Below are 20,022 nucleotides of genomic sequence, written 5' to 3'. Positions count from 1 at the left end.
AAGGCTGTGTTAGATCTACAATTCATCTCAAAACTAAATCAATGCCTGCTGCTAAAGACATATAAAAGAGGCTTTGCTATGCAAAGGAAAAACCAATCTGAACATTTCCTAAATAGGAATATTTACATGCCACCTGCAAAACATAGGCATTTCATGTTTTACCTGATGAAAGTAAATTTCTGCAGTATGTCCAATAACAACCATCCCTGTTTTGAACTATTGGTCATGGGCACTTCATTTTGGTTTCCTACTATTTTTGTGAGAGTGGGACTGTATTAAATGAAGAAGAAGGAAACACTTGAAGGAAGAATGGAAGATAGAATTTTGCAGTGCACATGTTCCTGTATTCCCATACTTAGGCTTCAGACCTGTATATAGATGCTGGTTTTAAGTCCTATGGGATTTATTAGATGGGCTCTAGTGTGATAGTGACTGGGTGGGTTCTGTACCCTTCACTAACATTGTTCTCAATTATGTCAGCTACTTTGTGGAATAATCGGTGGCAGATTTTTTTTGGTGGACTGCTGTTGTTTGCATAATGTGTTTGGGAAAAGAGGGATGCAGGTGATGCCACCACAATTTCACTGATCATGGGTAGAAGGAGATACATCCATAGGGAGGTGACAGGTTACCATGCAAGTTGAAGATTGGGCTATTTACTCTTTCTTTCTCACCCCATCCCTTCCAGTGTTGGGTTGCTGGTTACTCATCATCTGTGCCTGCTGTTTAATGCTAGATCAGTACAGAATAAAACCACATTTATCCATGATTTGATCATGGATGAGGCGGGTAGTTGAGCTGGGAAGAGTTGATCTTGTCCAGCTGTGCCCACCTGGATACTTGGTGCAGCATCAGCACAGGCTGCAGTATGGGAATGAGGAGCTGCTGTGTTCCATATAATGTCCATTTCCAGGAAAACCCTCAGTTTCAGAGCTGGTCGGACCAAGGAGACAGTAGACTAGAGCTGCTGTTGGTGTATCATCCACCCTGCTGCCCATATCTTTTCTGACCGAGCTGGCAAAGATGGTCTTGCGTGCGATGTTAGAATAACCCAGAATTACAGTGCTGAGGAAGCCCCATGCCAACTACAGGTCCGTCTCAAGTTGGTCCAGCACATAGGGCAGAGGACACCCTAGTTTGCATTTTTGCTCCAGATGGAGGAAGGGATGGTCTGGGGATGGTGGATGCCACCCTGCTATCATAGTTAGATCACTTCATGGTAAACTTTGGACTTATAGCTCCAATCTTCCCACTCAGGATGGTGGGCAGATTGAGATGATCTTTCTTGGGAGACTAATGGAGTCCAATGGATTCCTGAATGCTCTGGGGGAATTTCTCATAGATAGAGCAGGTGATCCTGTTGCAGCCCTTGTCATGCTGTGGAACACCAAGACTTGTTGGGCTCTTGACACAGTTGTCCCTAAGTATGCTCTCAGGCATTGTTGAACCCACCATGCACCTTAGTGAAACAGGCTGAATGATGGCTAGAGCACAAGTGGAGAAAGATGTGTTGTGAAGTCAGCCTAGCACAAGTGAGACAATGAGACCATGCCTACTGTGTGACTGTGAGAGTGACAAAGGTTTCCTATGAATAATTAGATACTGTGCTAATATAAGTGCTGCTAACTGTTGCCATTTGTGTACAGGTGTACACAATTTCCACTTTAAGAGGGAGGGAGAAAAATTATATGTACAACTGGTTCAATCCCTCGTAGTGTAAAAAATGCTGTCCAGCTTCTGCTTTGTGTAGGTTGCAGGCTTACACACATCAACCTCTGAAACCTTTCTTTCTCCCATATGAATTGTCATGGTTTCCTTGTCATAACCATAACACAGCAATAACCCTGAATTGGATTTTTAACCATAATTGTTTGCAAACCTCCATTAAGGTTAATCCCAGCTAGTAATGCTGTACCAGGAAGGTCAGTATCTTGAGTGCAGGTAGCTTAAAGCTTGGTATGAACCTGTCAGAACCCAGGTGGGACTGCACCATTGTGCCTTCCATGTGATGGCCACAAAGAAAACTTATTTCTCTGCCACCATTGTGGCAGCAAGTAGCTGTCTGGTAGAGCTTTTCTGAGTGTTGAATGGGCCTTTGTCATCTGGCCAAGAGATCATTGTTCTTGTACCCTTGAGGTCTACAGTGACAACTTTGTGAGGCACTTTGTTTCCTATGCTATTTAACATCTATATGAAGCCACTGGAAGCTGTTGCCAGGAGATTTGGAGCAAGGTGTCATCAGAGCCATGTCTCTCTGTTCCATATGAATTAGGAGAAGCAGTTGAGGCACTTGGAGCTGATGATGAGCTGGATGTGGGTCAATAAATTGAAGCTGAATAGACAAGATATGTAATGTATTTAGGAGGTGGGGAGATGGCCTGTCCTGGATGGGGTTGCCCTCCCTGGAAGGAGCAGACTCATAGTTTGGGGGTTCTGCTGAAGTGTGTCCAGCAACTTTAATATATCGTTTTCAGTGACCTCTTTATTCTGGCTTTTGACACCAGGGATGCATATTTTTATGACACACCCTATATTTGTGATTATATGTAGTTTCAACTGTTTATAATGTTGTGTTTATTATTGTTGTAACCCACCCTGGGACCTTAGGGTGAAGGGCAGGTGGTGGTGATGGTTGTGACCTTAGGGTGAAGGGCAGGTGGTTGTTGTTATTGTTGTTATTATTATTGAAAATTGCATTTGGTTAAAAGATTAGCAGTGCTTGGCAATGCTATACAGTATCTGCATCAGACTATAAAAAATTTTTTTTCACCTTGGACCTTCAGGAGTGTACTTTTCTTGAACAGTAATATTTGCTCCATATGTAGGCTTCATTATCAAGCCCTCGTGGGAAATATGCAATAATAATAGTTTTAAATCCAGATGGGCCTGGTTCACATAGGCTGTAGTCATATCATGTGATGAATTGCATGTGTGACTGAGCCCATCTTGGATTATTCACTGTAGCGTTTTCATCTTGCTCAGTGTCAGTTCACAGTCATTCTACTTTTCAATGGGAACATTCCAAACATTTGGCTGAGAGCCACATTTTGTGTGAGGTGATATAGATATTTTTGTCCCTGGGGTTTGATCAGTTTGGGCTCATTCTATTTGCAATTCTCATTTTCAGTGGACATTTATCTGCATAATTCTTAATGGAGCAACGCTCTAAAATCAGATTGTTCATTTGTGGCAGAATCTTTAGCTTACAATGAAAACACGCTGTCACCTAGAAAATTAACTAATATAACAAATATTCAAATATATTAATGTGATGAGTTTAATCACGATGCAAAACTCTGTAAAATCACTACCTTCCTCATTGTTGCAGCAGGTTTGGGGTTTGTTTGTGTTGTTATAGTTGTTGTTGGGGTTTTTTAAGCTCTGCATGATTAAAGTGAGGGAGTACCTTATGTACGTAATTTTATTTAGCGAGCTGCAAAATATAAATTCTAACTCATTATAATATTGTTCTGCCTTAGCTGTTACAGTTTAAACTTCCTGTCAAGAAATAGCTAGGTCAACCTCTGGGTGACCTGTCTTATTTAGCTTTGGGCTAGAGCTCCACCAAGTGATCTTCCAGCATGATACATTTTTTTTTTAAAGTAAGCTGATTGTGTTTTAGCATCACTTAGTGGCAGTATGAATTTTAACCTTTTATTCCTGCCAGGAAATTACATTTCAAGACTTTGGTGTAAAATTAAAAGAATATAGTGTTCAGTTGCATTTGATAATATTTAAATTTGATTAATTGGATTTAAAGCTTAGACAACTGAAATGTTTGTATATGGTCTTCAATTTTGTCATTTGTTTTCAACTTGAAACCTCGCAAGAGGCACTTGAACCATCTGGTAATTAGCTATTGCTTACAGTATTTTAAACATGTTAAAAACCACAGTCAGGAATTGGACAAGCGTGTCACCACTGATTGCAGGTTGGCTACCATAGTTGCAGTTAATGAAAATGCATTGCTGTGTCTTTGGTGAACAAGCATTTTGCTTAATACAGTGGTAATGTGTACTGTGCAACTGCAAAGTAATTCCCAGTGTGTATCATACTACCCCAGTCCATTCCATTTGCTACTTTGAATTGCTGTGAGAGACTGACCTTATCGGTAAATTGAAAGATTCTCAGTGGCTTAATATTTGGTCCACTTGCCACCTTTAGGTCGCTGTCTACCAACATTAAGGAGAATTCTTTTTTAAAATCTGGGAATGCTTTTGAGGTAAGAAATGCAGAGTAGAAATTTTCTCAAATAATAGGGATTGTTAGGGATGTGATGGAACATAAAATGGCCAGTATTGCATTTCCATTATATAAATCTATGGTATAGCCCAGTGGTGGCGAACCTATGGCACATGTGCCAGAGGGGGCACTCAGAGCCCTCTCTGTGGGCACGCGCGCCATCGCCCCAGCACAGAGCCGGCAGAAGGCAAGGGCAGTGTGTTGAGTTGTCAAGTGAGTAGAAGCACCTCGGATGGGGCGCCAGGGTATGTGCGTGCAAAACGGAGCCATAACCTCCAGGGCACGCGGTTTCCCTTGGGGAGCCTCTGCTGGGGGGCGGGGCGCAGGTCTGTGCACGCGCTCAGAAGTGTGCTGACGTGTTGGTGGGCTGCAGAGAGTTCCGAGCAGCCGCCTTTCTCCTGCTGCTGTGAAGTTGAGGCTTTACACACCCTCTGGCCTGGGCCAATAGGAGCGGAGTCAGAAGTGGAGTGGATGCTTCCTGCTCCCCAGCTGAGCTGCCTGCTCCCACTCCTACTTGTGTGCAAGCAGGAGCAGGGTGGAGATCTCTCAGCTGGGAAGCACGAAGCCTCCACTTCTGAGAAATCCCCTAGGAGCGGGAGCGGGCAGCTCAGCTGAAGAGCACCTGGCTGCATTCAGGGGCTCTCAGATGCAGCTTCCGGGCAGCCCCCACCGTCCCCAACCTCATCAACTATTCAGGTTGGCTGCCTTCACAGGGTTGCAGGGGATCTGATGCATAGGTGGGGGCTCCTTTAAACTTCTCCTTTGAGGGGAGTGCAGTCATGAACTCTTCAATGGAAAGTGTGACGTAGCCTGCACCTCCCCAGCTGAGCAGCCCCGATCCAGCTCAGAGCAGCCCAATCCCACTACTACTTGCCTGCTCACTTGCTGCCCCAGCCCAGCCTTCCCTCACTCAGCGCCTCCGGAGCTGGAAGAGGGGGTAGTTGCTGTTGTGGCTGCAATGGCGGAGGGACGAAGTGCTGGAGGGCAGCAGGTGCCTGCTTGCTTGCCGCCCAGCCCGCCTTTCCTCATTCTGAAAACAGAAGTGTGGCACTCAAAATGGAAGTTATACTCAGAACAGAGCATGTTCTGCTTCTGAAAAAAGTTCGAAAACCAGAACACTCATTTCCGGGTTTGAAGTGTTCAGGTTCCAAGTAGTTCGAGAACTAAGCCGTTCAAAAACTGAGATACCACTTTATTACTCCACTGTGTCTCCACATGGATGTGCCAACTTCCCCTTCTAAACTAAAACCTCAGTATTCAGGTTAAATTGCATTGTTGGTGCTTTGCGATAAATAAGTGGGTTTTGGGTTGCAGTTTGGGCACTCTGTCTCTAAAAGGTTCTCCATCACTGATATAGCCACATTTGGAATTCTCTGTATAGTTCTGATCATCTGCCTATAATAAGGTATTACAGAGCTGGAAAAGTCTGGGAAAAGGTAAACCAAAATGTTCAAGGGATTCAATGTTCAAGTAGAATTTTTCTCAAATAATAGGGATTGTTAGGAATGTGATTGAACATAAAATGGCCAGTATCGCATTGCCATTACAGTGGTGCCTCGCAAGACAAAATTAATTCGTTCTGCGAGTTTTTTTGTTCTACGAGTTTTTTCGTCTTGCGTAGCACCGCTGCGTATTGACGGTTTCCCGTAGGAATACATTGGCGGTTTTTAAAAAAAGCGCAAGCCCATAGGGAAATCCGTCTTGCGAAGCAACTCAGAAAATGAAAAACTCTTTCGTCTTGCGAGTTTTTCGTCTTCCGAGGCATTCGTCTTGCGAGGTACCACTGTATATAAATCTATACTATAGCCACATTTGAAATTCTCTGTATGGTTCTGATCATTCTGCCTGTAACAAGGTATTACAGAGCTGGAAAAGACTGGGAAAAGGTAAACCAAAATGTTCTAGGGGTTGGAGTACCTTCATAGGAGTGAAATGATTGATACATATAAAGTATGAATGGTGTTGAGTAACTGGATGAGTGAGATAATTTTCTCTCTCATAATACAGAATTCAGGGCTACTTGTTGAAATGCATAAACATTAATAAACTTGGGGGAAACAGAAGAAAGTTCTTCTCTAAGGGCACAGTTAATCTGAAATTTGCTACTACAAGATGTAATAACTTACATGGACTTCTTACATGATCTTAAAGGGAGACTAGACAAATTTGTAGGTCTCTCACTGACTGTTAACTATGAGAGAACTAAATGGAACTTTCATGTTGGAATATGATTTTCTCCTTAAAAGCTATTGTTTGCGGGGAAAACTGTAGGGAAGACTGCAGTTTGCCTTCTCTTTTTCTTGAAGTATCTTGTTGATTTTTTATGAAAACAGGATGCTAGATCCAGTGAACCTTTGATCTGTTCTGTTCTCGAAGGCATTTATATTCCCAGGAGCACAGTGAGACAATTCTGAGATTGATATTTCATGTGCATATATACTAATCCCAAGTATATCTTGCTTCTTGAAAAAAAGTTAAAACTTTTATTTATTTTATCTTTGGGGGCTATTTTTAAAGAAGCAACAATATATATTTGATGAGAGCAACTAAAACCACAAGCTGCTATGTAAATTGAGTTAACCTTTTGTTTGTTTTTTAACAGGTATAGGCTACTGCAACAAGAGAATAAAGTGATAAACAATTACTTTTGCAAACTACAGCTGCTTTTTGAATGCATTTTTAATACAGTAGTGCTCCAGAAGATGATAAAGAAATGATAGCAGCTCAAGAAGCAACAACTAATTTTGCTCTGCTTCAGTAAGTACCTTAAAATAGCAATGTTAAATGATAAACCCACAAAGTATTTTCCTCTCCCCCCCCCCTCAACAGCAATGATATATACTATTATATATGAGCCTTAAAATTATGGCTTATATTAAGTCAGTAGTCCTAGCATCATTTCATCATGAAAGAATTATGTGATGTTACTTAAAAAGATTGCTTGAACAATTTAGCCACTATCAAAGGGTACCTGACATAAATATTTGTCTTGTGACTTCTTCAGATGTAATGGCTTTTTAAACCATATAAGTTCAATGATCAAGGAGGTGTTGGAGGTGTTTCTTGCAGATTTGGGGTAGTGTATGTCAGGTGTCTTCCACCTTTTCAGACCCAAGACCCACTTTCTTAATCTTTTAGCATATAGTCACATGAAGGTAGTGCTGTTGTTGCAACTCACCTTGGATCACGCTGCAACCCACTAGTGATTCCAGACCCACTAGTGGAAGACCAGTGGTGTAGGTAATGAACTACTTCACAACTGGCTCAAACAGGGCTGCTGAGTGTGCTCTTTTTAAGATACTACAAAAGTATTACTTGCTAAGGATGAGCAAAGAAATGAAAGTTACTCTGACTGCATTGTTTTTCCCCTTTAAATCGTGTGTTGTCTAAATTTTATTTGTTCACCTGATGTTAATTGCGCACAGTCTGTTGGTTTGCTGCTTCCTGCAAACCATGCTGGGAGTTTATTCAAAGTTATGCCCATTGAGCTTAGTAGGGTTTACGCTGTAGTAAGTTTATTTTGAGTTGCAGCTTAAGTGAAGTATCTGCTTGCATCAGGAAGATAAACTGATATGAATGCATGCAAATTTCATTGTTATGTATGCAATATTCTTGTCACCATTTAAATTTTTAAGATAATGGGTAGGAAATATTCTTTATCCACATATTAACTCAAGGTTTCCTAGCTTCTGCTCTCATCCTTCCACCTCTCTGAATTGGCATGGTGTGTATCATATGCTGATACCACTCCTGTACTGTCATGGACTGGCTCGCTTCTGACATGTACCTTCCTGTTTGTATTGAAACCTGTTCATATTGAAACCCTGTTCAGCCAGGGCAAACTATTTTGCATCCAGGTAATAGACATGGTAAATAAAATACTTTCAAAATAAAGGCATACTTACCAAGAATATAAAATATGTCTTTTTAGGGAGTCTGAAACACATTTTTCTTCAGATACTGACTTTGAAGATATTGAAGGAAAAAATCAGAAACCAGGGAAAGGAAAGGTATGTGTATCTGGCATTCTCAGTCATATAGACTGGTGGCAATGTAATAAAGCTGATTTATATTTTATATAATTTTTGAATGAAATTTTATCCATGCAGTAATGGTGACTTAAGTGCTTGTTTGAATCTGAATAATGTTGGTGTAATAGTGTGTGGGGAGGTTGCAGATTTCTCTTCAAGTTGAAGCTGTTCTTCTCATGGAATGTGTTCCAGAGTGTTCACACATCTTTGGGGGCAGGTTTACCAGGGATAGGTTGCTACTGGAATGGGCAGGCCAGAAAGTCACTGTGTACATGCAACCCTTTATATCCTGGTCTTTGTGTTGAAAACTTTTGTTTCATCAAATATAAACCGGCAGAACACAATGGGTACTAATAGTGATTTATAGTAAATAAAGATTCCAAAATCTTAAACCTCTGGTAACACATAATAATGCCTGAAATAGTTCAATTATACTTTTACCAATAAATAGATTTGCTTTTGATATTTATACAGACCTGTAAAAAGGGGAAAAAAGGTACAGGAGAGAAGGGGAAAGTTGGAAACGGAGCAGGGAAGCCTGGTGGTCCAAATCGAATGAATGGGCATCACCAGCAGAATGGTGTGGAAAACATGATGCTGTTTGAAGTTGTTAAAATGGGCAAGAGTGCTATGCAGGTAAGTCTTTTTAGGGGGTTTTAAAGTGAATATTCAAGCAGTGTAAATAAAGCACTCTATAAAATTGAAACTGTCTAAAGAGTTGGGCTCTTATGCACATCCTTGATGTTATATTTTAAAACATAAATTTTTTAACAGCGAGACAACTATGGGGAGGGGGAGAGATACTAGCATTATTCTCTTTGTTTTTGTTTGTTTGTTTGTCTAACCGTTGGAATGAACCCCTGGAAAGTTGTCCAAACTCAAATCTGTCCCTCAGTTCCCTACTCTGGCTATAAACTGAGCATGACCTCATGAAGAAATTAATAAAAGAACATATAATCATATTGGCTATGTTTGAACATAAACTAAATAATGTTTTAGCATTTTAAGTTCCAGTAAAGCCCTGGGCTCATAAAATCCTTTCTCCTTCTCCTCTGGTGCAGCTATGAGGAGGAAGGCAGAAATTTCTATTGAACGATATTAACAGCAGTTTAACACATGCGCGATTTTTGACTGTGAAGGCAACTTGATAAAACTTACTTGTTTCAGCAAACCATAGTTAAGGCTGACCACAGTTTGCCCAAATATTGATAACAAGACATGCTGTTATTAAGTGAAACTTCCAAAGTTCTCCTTCAGAGGGGGAGAACATAATCCCAAGACTCTGTGTGCCAGTAGTGGTTTAGTCATGCTGGCCACATGACCCTGAAAGCTGTCTGTGGACAAATGCCAGCTCCCTTGGCCTGAAAGCGAGATGAGCACCACACCCCATAGTTGCCTTTGACTGGACTTCATTGTCCAGGGGTCCTTTAACTTTACCTATTCAGAAATTAATTTATGAAGCTAATTCTACCAATATTGTCAGAATGACGTACTTTCTAAATTCCAAATCTTAAGAGTTAGTGTGCATTATTAGTGCAGGTTTATTTAATACTTCTAAACTATTTTGGTTAATGGAATCATTTGTTTGTATCTAGATACAAACATAAAAATAGTTTGATCCAAAGATACCCTTCTGCTCATAGGGGGCAGCATCTGAGTTGAAAGGCACCTTTGGATTAAAATCAGTGTACCTAACTCTTTTGTCTCATTGTCATCAATCTGCAAGCTATAGTTTTAACTGAGAACTGTCTTGCTTGATTAAAACATTTTAACTCTTTCTCCAGTAGAAGCTGCTTACAAGCAAAATACTTTGTTCACAACAATTTAGACTTCTCTGTTTCACATAACTGGAGCAGGGCTGGCAGAGGGGAAGGAGAAGGGAAAGTTGTTTTGTGTGAGCAGAAGAACATTCTGCTAGTGAATGCATATAGCCTAATACTTTGAGAAATGAAAGAAAGTAAAGAAATAAGCAACTTAGTTTGCTGTTTAGAAGAACTGGTTCAGGGAACTTTATGAGCTTATTATAATTTTTTGATTGGTGGCTTTTTTGGGGTGGGTGGGAGCTGCATCTTGAAAAGGTAGTTACAGTGTATTTAATGGTGGCTTTATTTATTTTTCCCTAGTCTGTGGTAGATGACTGGATAGAATCCTACAAACATGACAGGGATATAGCACTTCTTGATCTCATCAACTTCTTTATTCAATGTTCAGGCTGTAAAGGTAAGAAGTGTATTTGGAAGTAGCGTTTACTTCCTTACAGACTTAAAAAAAAATTCGAATCCCACCCTTTTTTCAATTAACTATTCAACTTAAATGTGGGGGCTTGGCTTGCAAATGCCTGCCACCACTCTCTCTCTTAAACACAGCTGGCTAGACATGTTTCCATTAGACTTGCCTGTCACAGAGTAGCTCAGTTCAGACATGATGCCCAAGTATGGCTAAGGAAGCACAACTATGGTTTGTCATGGCATCTGAATTGATAACCCGAGTTTTGTTACCAGCCAGCAAATCAGAACTGGAAATCACTGTTTGAAGTAGGCTTGCAAACGCTGGCTTGAGTTGATAGGATGTCTGAATTTCACAACTCAATGGTCACGTAGAGAGGAAACAATGTATTCACTCGAATGGGTTAGCTGCCTCTTCTTTAAAGATTTGAGAAATCTTCTTCAATAAACACTTAAAAAAACAAACATTGCAGTGAGTGAGGAGGTAGAAGAAATAGCATAGTTTGCAGTATTTTCAGTTCTTGTTGTTGGAGAGCAAGACTCGGTTCAGATGTCACTTTCTCAGTCTAATAAACTATGTTTTATTAGCTTGAGAACAAGCCCTGTACCATAAGAAAATAAAGGACTACATAACTTTTAAAAGGCATCTGTAGGCAGCCCTATATCGGGAAGTTTTTAATGTTTGATATTTTACTATGTTTTATATGTACTGCAAGCCGCCCAGGGTGGCTGGGGAATAAATAAAATTATTATTATTGTTATTATAATTATTATTATTATCTCTCTCCTCCTCCTCGGTTCTCTTGCTTGTAAAAATTGAAGACATTGTGGATTGATCTTAGGCTGCCAACTAGGATTTCATGTGTTTGTGAATCATAATATTTCAGGATTAATTTATTAACAATATTTCTGTAGTGGCTTGCCAGAGATTGAGGTGGCATACAATATAGCATATAACATGTTTTAGAAAATTCTAACAGCCAACTGTATAAAAACTTGCATGTTAGCAGCTTATAAAGCAGGCCTTGCCTGAATTTGTAATTGTTTGTATACACAAACAGTGCTTATTGTCCAAACATTAAATGACATTTCAGTTTAGTATGTTCCTGCATAACGTTTTCCCCCCTACAGAAGTTAAGGTCTGTGATACTGTATGATGTGATTTTAAATCACTATTTGTTACTTGTAGGGGTTGTAACAGCAGAGATGTTTCGACATATGCAAAACTCAGAAATTATTCGGAAAATGACTGAAGAATTTGATGAGGTAAATTTTAGACATATTTCTAGAAAATTTGTCATGCATTTATGAAATGAACTATCATGTCGCAGGATATAAATGTTTGATGTAATACATTGCATAACAAAGGATAGTGGTAGGGTGGAAAGTTAATAAGTAAAAGCAGGGGAAATGAACTTACAGTTAAAACATTCAGATAATAATGATCGCATCTCTTTTGAAGGGATGTTTTAAGCAGTGCTAGAAACTCAGATATGTAAGCTAGCCACCAAATGGCACTTTAAACCTAAGTTACGATCACCACAGTGGAATGTTTGAGTCTCCATTGGAATAAAAATCACCTCAAAAAATAAACAGCCTCACTGATTTTTAAAGGATTGGAATTCACACTAAGGCAATCATTCTGCCAGGGCAAGCTTTTTGACTTGCCGGATGGAACAGTCCCCTCTCTTTTGCCCCTGTGTGCTGTGGTGGTGGCTACTCCAACCCCCCCCCCCAGCCAGTTGGGGGGGGGGCTTGTGGAGGAAAGGAATAAAGCCCCATTACAGAAGCAGAAATCCTTTATTTCACTTATTGTATTTATATCCCACATTTATCTTCCAAGGAGCTCAACGTAGTGCACATGGTTCTCCTCATCTCCATTTCATCCTCACAACAACCCTGTGAGGTAGGGTATGCTAAGAGATGGGGACTGGTCCAAAGTCACCCAGTGAGCTTCATGGATGAGTGAGGATTCAAACTCTGGTCTCCCAGGTCATAGTCCAACACACTGACTCTGCAGGGCTTCCATTGACAGGGCTCTTTAATGGATTCCCACCCAAAGTTGGCACTGGGTGATAAATAAACTAAGGTCTTAACCCCACTTCTCTGGGGTGTAAGGCTGAAAATTCTATATGTACACCTATCTGGTAGTAAGTCCCATTGAATTCACTGGAGATTACTTCTGAATAAACTTTCATATGATTGCATTACAAAACTATAACACTAAGCAAAAGTGGTGGGAACCAGGTCTACTGAGTATTCTTGGAACTGGAATGATAAAAATGAATGTGAGTACTTAGAGGAGACCTTGAGCATTGGTATATGCATTTTGTGAAAAAGAAATGTAGGTCCTGTGCCATGAAGGCACAAAATGTCACGATATGGTTTAATTCCACAAATAACTATATATTAGCTATCATTTTTATAACCATTTTCCTTTTCAAAATTTTCCTGTGCTTCTAAATGGCTGATTAGCACAACCATTTTTAATGTTCCTCAAGCCATCTTTCAAAGACTTTCCAGAAAGTAGCAAGCCACACCATGTGAGTTAAGAGGCGTTCATAAGGTCTGAATTCCACCCACCCCACTTCAGTGTGAAGTACTGTTGTGTCAATTGGTCCTAAAAGAAAGGATAGCAGTGATAACAGTAGAAGAGAGTCAAAGGGGATACACACACACACACACACATATGGAAGTAAAAGAGAGTCCAGAGAACCACTAGGGACCAAAGAGTTGTCTTAAGAGAAAAATACCTGGCCAGACAGTGGGTTGTAGCCACATAAGTTCTGCTTAGAGTAGACCCATTGATTGTAATGACCCTGTTAGCTATGCCTCGTAACTTAAATGGATTTACTTTGAGTAGGATTAGCTTTGACTAGAACCCACAATTCTGAAATCCTATCCACTAAACGTTAGAAATCCTTCTGAGCTTCATTCTGGAGTATGAAAGTTCACTTGTTTTGCAAACATCCCTTTGCAGCCCTGAGGTTCTGTAACTCATGAAAAAATAAACCTTGGAAACTTAGTTTATTGAGATGTTAGGTTGCATGTTTATGGAATAAAAAGATGAACACCATGCAGCTTTGGCCTCCAAGTGTTCTTGGCGGTGATATTAAATGACAAAAATAATCAGTGGTGTTTAATCCATGCAGGTGTTCAGGAAGGCAGGGTATTAACGATGTGCAGATAATTCTGTTGGGGCCACTCTCGTGTATCCTTCTGATAGGATGAACAGAGTTCAAAGAAAGTGTGTTCTTGTGTGTTCCAGACAGCTCTGTGGTTCAGCCACCATCACCCTAATAAAGCAGCTTCTGTTCTCCTCCTGGCTCCATTGTCTTAATTTCTCCCCCTCTCCACCCAGAGTTGCCAGCAACAAAAATCTCCACAGATGGGTTGTTTGGAGCATAGTGGCGTCTTTTGCTGCCATGCTACTACACGAGTTAGCTGACTTTTGTGGTAGTTTGACAGTAAAAGACGCTGCCGACTTGTGGAGATGTCAAGAGTTGCTGGTGATTCTGACATCTCTCCAGCTTGGCTGGCTGGTATGCAGCAAGAAATGCTACTGTGTGCCAGCCAGCCAGATGGTGATGTCAGTCACCAAGTAGATGGTTGTGAGTTGCGAAATGTGACTGGCGACCAGTGAATTTTGAACACTGATTTTCAGGATAGGGTGGGGGACCTCTGGCCCAGAGGCTGAATATGACCCTCCAGGCCTCTATTGGGCCCTCAAGATTTTCTCTGTGCCACACCTGTCTCTGCTTTATGTCCTCCTTGAGTGCATAATGCCTGTTGTGTGTGGAAGTGTTTGTGTATGTAATCCTCTGCCTGGCTTTTGCATGTCTGGAATGTAGCCTACTGTACAAAAGTAAGAATCATGTGTGGCTCCGCCCACATGTCCCTGGCCCCACTCACCACAGGCATGTAATCCACAGAGGGCTGCCCATGTGAGCCTACAACTTTTCAGCTAAAGAAGCTTCTCCACCCCTGTTTTAAGGGGAGCGATGAAATACCAAGCATGAATAGAGATAGGTGTCCCAAAGAAGTTATTGGAAGCAAGACATTTAAAAAGAATATACATTTCCAATGTTAAATATTGGCTTGTAACAGTAATGAAGAAAACAATGGACAGTGGAGTTTTGAGAATTTTTGCGTGGGATAAATTAAAAGATATTAACCCAGGGCACTGTTAAACAGCCATATTCATATTATTGACATTGTTAGATTTAATATTGTATTTAAGTTTAGAAACAATATGATATGTCATAAAGACGTGGAATATTTGTTAAGTATTACATATGTATGTACATGCTCCTACACAAATAACATTCTACTGTTTAAACCTTGAAATACTGTTTCAATATGTTTTTTTCAAGACTGCTTCCAACTATTCATCTAAAAGGGTTTAGCTGTATTTCTTTGCACAATGGTAATAAACTGCACGAGAGCCACACATATTCTGCTCTGAAGAGGTTATCAGTTTATGCCTTAATAAGGGAGCTCCTCTCCAGAAGTGTGTATTTTCAAGAGCTAAAAAGTACAGTTGACTTCAACAGTAAACTGGATGTCTTACAGATTGCTTATCATTGGTTTCTTTTGAAATCCCTGCGTTGTTTTGAAAACTGCTTGTTGGCATCTCAGTTTATGTAGTTTTCTTAAAATAACTTATTTCCCCAGGGCTATTCCAGAGTGATTATTATTATTCTTGCATGTTCAAATGCACCTGCTGCCTTGAGAGTTTTGGTTCTGCAAAAATTTTTTATGTTTTTGTGGTGAGCAGAAATCTTGGTTCCACTTTGGAAAGCAAAACAAAACTTAATGTACTAAAGAAAACAATGATAATCCTTTTTGTGAGGAGCATTTCTTGGGTCTTGAAGAATGCTGACATTTACAGCATTTACTTCTGCTGTTTTAGTTCCTCAAGTCGTCTTATATTTTAACAAGCAATAATATGAAATATCATTAACATATATTTGTTTCCTATTGTAGGATAGTGGAGATTATCCACTTACCATGGCTGGTCCTCAATGGAAGAAATTTAAGTCAAGCTTTTGTGAGTTTATTGGAGTATTGGTCCGGCAGTGTCAGTATAGTATCATATATGATGAATATATGATGGACACAGTCATTTCACTACTTACAGGACTATCAGACTCTCAAGTCAGGGCATTTCGACATACTAGCACACTGGCAGGTAAGCAGTCTTTATTAGGATGATTTTGTGTATTCTCTTTTTAAGTCTTAAAAGGCATCCTGAATAATGATATTCTCCCATATTTTATTGAATTTGCGATGACTGGTTCAGAAATCTGCAGTAAGCCAAAGAGAAAAACATAGTTTGATAAAATAGATATCTATTTGCCTTCCTTAAAGTGGGAATAATCACAGTAAAATAAAATATATTTTGGGCTATATCCAAAAACTGAGATCATCCTCACTGGAATCCCTTCTGTATTACTGAATGTTAGCATGTGGATGCTTTGTTGTCTCTGCCTTCTGAAGTAAAGCAGATGCAACTGGAAAAATGTCCTTGAGAATATGGCTATGGTTGAGAATATCTGCCCTGGGTTCTGCCCCTGGGAAAGCTTTTTGGTACCAGGCAAAGACATGGGATTTGATTGCTACCCATCCACAAAAAATAGGATAGAGTCTCCGAATAAAACATATGTAATGAAAAGCATTTTTGAAAAGTTTCGGGTTATTTCAAATGGTTATGGAATAAGATACTATACTGTTGTAGAAAATATATTCCTGTTGTTATATAAATGAAGACATTTCTTATTTATGCTAGTTTTTGTTTTATAAACTTACATACAAATGCACACATACATTTCTATGTGTGCATGTGTTGGTTGTAATTTAATTTAGAAAAATAAAATAAATTATTCATATGTTTGTACTGTAGTCATTCTAATGGGCCTGTTTTGATATCTCCTCCAATAAGAAAATAAAGATATAGAGGCAAATCAAGATAGTGGTTTATTAAGATCAATATTATCTAGGTTGCATGTAACCATCCTTTCCATTTCTAAATGAATCATTCAAATGGTGCATCCCTGTACAAGTCCACTAAGAAGTAAGTCCCCTTGAGTTCAGTGGGACTTATTGCCAAGTAAGTGTGCATAAGATTGCAGCCTTGTTTACATTGAGCAGTCTAATTTAAATGTGCTATAGTGGTTTTGTCTCTGTGTCTCATTTGGCAGTCTTGATAATGTCTTTATTTATTTTTTAAAACATATGCACGTTAAGTGATTTTATCTTTCATACTTTTTAGCTATGAAACTGATGACTGCATTAGTGAATGTGGCATTAAATCTGAGCATTAACATGGACAATACACAACGACAGTATGAAGCAGAACGAAATAAAATAATTGTAAAACGAGCTAATGATAGACTGGAGCTCTTGCTACAAAAAAGGAAAGAGGTTAGAGCCTTTGTCAATTATTTTAATTTCTAAAGATTTTGATGCAAAATGAGGTGTGCTGTCAGTTGATTGTGAAATTTATCTTGCCATTGCTTAGTTATTGGAACATAAGAATAGCCTGCTAGATCAGGCCAATGAGCCATCTAGTCCAGCATCCTGCTCTCATAATGGCCAACCAGATGCCTGTGGAAAACCAGGGAGCAGAACATGAGTGCATGAGCACTCTCTTCTCCCACAGTTTCCAGCAACTGGTATTTGGAAGCATTGTTGCCTCCAACTTCGGAGGTAGAGCATAGAAATCATGGCTAGTAGCCATTGACACCCTCTTCTCCATGAATTTGTTTAATCTTTTAAAGTTTTAACACATCCAACAAAACGACCGAGGCAGACAGTGTGCAAAAGATTCAAATAGAGTGGCATGTCCAAGGTCACCCAGTGACCACATGGGAGAGGTGGGCTCTCCATGCAGTTGTCTAATCCTCTGTTAAAGCTATCCAAGTTGGTGGCCATCACTGCCTCCTTAAAGAGTGAGTTCCATTGTTTGCCTATGTACTGTATGAAGAACAAGGCAAGGACCCTAAATCACCCCAATCATATAGTAAACCAGTATGCCAAGATAGGGTCTTCCATAACTGCTAAGCGTTTGAATAATATTATAAATAAATATGTAAATTCAGATCAAACCTGATTGTATCGAATTAATTAAGAAGTGTAAGCAATTGCGGAAAAAGCCTTTGTTAGGCCTGAATGACCCTTTCTAGCAAGAACCCTTCAATAAGTGAATCTCAGTAGCATATTTAAAGAGTGGGTTGACCTAATGTTAGAAGTTTTTGTTAATAATCACTTGTCAAAGCTACTAAGATTGCAGTGTGCCACAAGTCAAAGGTGTTCATGATCTCTTCCTGGCTTGCAAGAGTTCATAATGTCTCTACCCGAAAGATAATAACACATCAATACAAAATACATGGAACTTACTGTACACTTTTGGAGAAGCATCTGGTTACTAGATTAATACTACTAAATCATTTATTTTCGGAATACTGTAAATCTGAAAGCTCAAGTGACAAACACCTTTTATAAATACTTTGGATTTCATTTAAAAATCAGCCCAATAAAATATTGAAGAGTTTGGTTGCACAGATCACAACTATAACAAAATAAGCACAGAAATAGATGAAGATCTTAAAAGGTGACAGACTCTTTCTCTGTATAGGCAAAATATCAGCTATTTCTATGATTATTCTATCCATGGGTGTAGGCTTGTTTCAAGGAAAGCTAACCAAGACAGCCCTTTAAAAGACTATGTTGACTCCCACCAGCTGGATTTGTGCTGTGTGGAACATTATATACAATGGAGTTTCATTTTTACCCCTTCTCCAAAAATTGAGTTTTTAGTCTAGTTTACTGTGGGTCCTCAAACTTTTCTGCTAGGTGGCACTGAGCATTAGTTTTTCTATGAAATTCTTACCTCCAGAATTTAGCTACTGTGTCATGAGTCTTCACAAGATTTGGATCCTAGCTGACAATGATCTTACTGTGCTTAAGGCACAATATAAATATAATAATAGCCTATGTGGCTGGGTTTCCCCAGCCACTCTGGGCGCCTTCCAATAAAATATTAAAATACAATAGTGCATCAAACATTAAAAGCTTCCCTAAACAGGGCTGCCTTCAGATGTCTTCTAGTATTGAAGTATTGAAATATTGAAGTACAATGGCTGTAGTTTTAGTTTCAAAGTTCCTGTAGCATGAATAGTGTAAATAGTCAACATGCATGTCATCTGGGTACAAAGGATGGATGTAGAGGATATATTTCTTTTCCTATGCATTCTATCTTCTCCTTTTCCATGGATAATCTTACTTTGGCTAAAGAACTATTGGGCAGAGTCAAAGTGACTCTTCTGCCAACATGTGCACCATACCTGAGAACAAGTGGAGGCCAAGGAAGCCTTTCTTTCCAAACTGGGGAGCTGGGCTCAGAGAGCCTCTTAACTGAACTTAGTGCCATTTAATCTCTCTACATTGCTTTCTTTTATGGGATGGTGTCCAACATTGAATCACTTCCTTCCACTCTCTGGTCTTAGATGTCTCTAGATGATTAGGTTCTCTGCAAAAGGTAAAAGTGAGTTGATTGAAAGCATGGTGGGGCAACAGTTCATCAATGCTCATAAATTGCTTTCTCTAAAAGAAACACTCCACCTCACCTCCTAATTGTGTGCACTCTTGTAAGCATATCTTCAAGCTTCATTGCTTCATTAGTATAATTTTAAACTTTTACGGATATTTTATTCATGTTGCTATCCTACTGTATGGCATGTGGGGAACATTTGACCCTCCAGCTTTTGTTGCAGCTACAACTCTCATCAGCCCCAGGAAGCCTGGCGAATGGCAATTGTAATACAGCAACATCTAGAGGGCCAAAAGTTTCCCACACCAGTATGGCATGCAGTAGTGTTCACACACTGAAAATGATTTGTTAATATGCAATTATTTAAACAAATTCACCTGTCCCGTAATCTTTTTTGAGAATTATTCCAGTTTTATAGACATGTATTGTGTCAGTATATCTCTTAAAACTACAGTTTCTTCATTTGGCACTTGATGTATTTTTCAGCTCCAAGAAAATCAGGATGAAATAGAGAATATGATGAATGCAATTTTTAAAGGTGTATTTGTTCATAGATACAGGTGAGTTCAGTTGCTCTGTGCTATGGAACGGGCTAAGCTTTGCTTGTGATTATTTTATTTATCATATTTTACTTACTTTTCAATTCTCTTCCAGGGATGCAATAGCTGAAATAAGAGCAATCTGTATTGAAGAAATTGGGATTTGGATGAAAATGTATAGTGATGCCTTTCTCAATGACAGCTATTTAAAATATGTGGGATGGACAATGCATGACAAGGTAAGGTGCTGTGTACCATTTGTCCATTTTCAAGGTTTTCAGAATTATTGAGAATAAAGCAGCAAAACTAAACAAAGTTAGTTTCAGTACAGGTACAACATTTTAAATATATATTATCTGTTGGGTTTAAGCAAAATGGAGAACTACAAAAGTTAAGTTATATGAATTACATTCCAAGAGGTCTTTGAGTCAAAA

General features: G+C 39.4%; 1 protein-coding gene across 7 annotated transcripts in view; it reads left to right on the top strand.

Moving 5' to 3' along the window:
- The window catches only part of STAG2 (STAG2 cohesin complex component), a 62,612-nt gene that overhangs the window by 18,696 nt on the left and 23,894 nt on the right, over positions 1 to 20,022 (top strand). For 4 of the 7 annotated variants that reach the window (XM_083422719.1, XM_083422720.1, XM_083422722.1 and 1 more), the window contains exons 2-10: positions 6,845 to 6,999; positions 8,174 to 8,252; positions 8,748 to 8,909; positions 10,397 to 10,493; positions 11,688 to 11,764; positions 15,485 to 15,689; positions 16,770 to 16,921; positions 19,536 to 19,609; positions 19,704 to 19,827. In XM_083422719.1, coding sequence (XP_083278845.1) covers positions 6,956 to 6,999; positions 8,174 to 8,252; positions 8,748 to 8,909; positions 10,397 to 10,493; positions 11,688 to 11,764; positions 15,485 to 15,689; positions 16,770 to 16,921; positions 19,536 to 19,609; positions 19,704 to 19,827 — 1,014 coding nt within the window. In that variant the 5' untranslated portion in view covers positions 6,845 to 6,955. The remainder of the gene's footprint in view (positions 1 to 6,844; positions 7,000 to 8,173; positions 8,253 to 8,747; positions 8,910 to 10,396; positions 10,494 to 11,687; positions 11,765 to 15,484; positions 15,690 to 16,769; positions 16,922 to 19,535; positions 19,610 to 19,703; positions 19,828 to 20,022) is intronic. The other 3 variants (XM_083422723.1, XM_083422724.1, XM_083422725.1) reach the window with 1 other exon arrangement.

Source organism: Podarcis tiliguerta (assembly GCF_965153285.1).
Source record: "Podarcis tiliguerta genome assembly, chromosome: Z".
Taxonomy (NCBI): domain Eukaryota; kingdom Metazoa; phylum Chordata; class Lepidosauria; order Squamata; family Lacertidae; genus Podarcis; species Podarcis tiliguerta.
The sequence above is the reverse complement of the archived record's forward strand: the minus strand, read 5'-3'. Positions and strand labels throughout refer to the sequence as shown.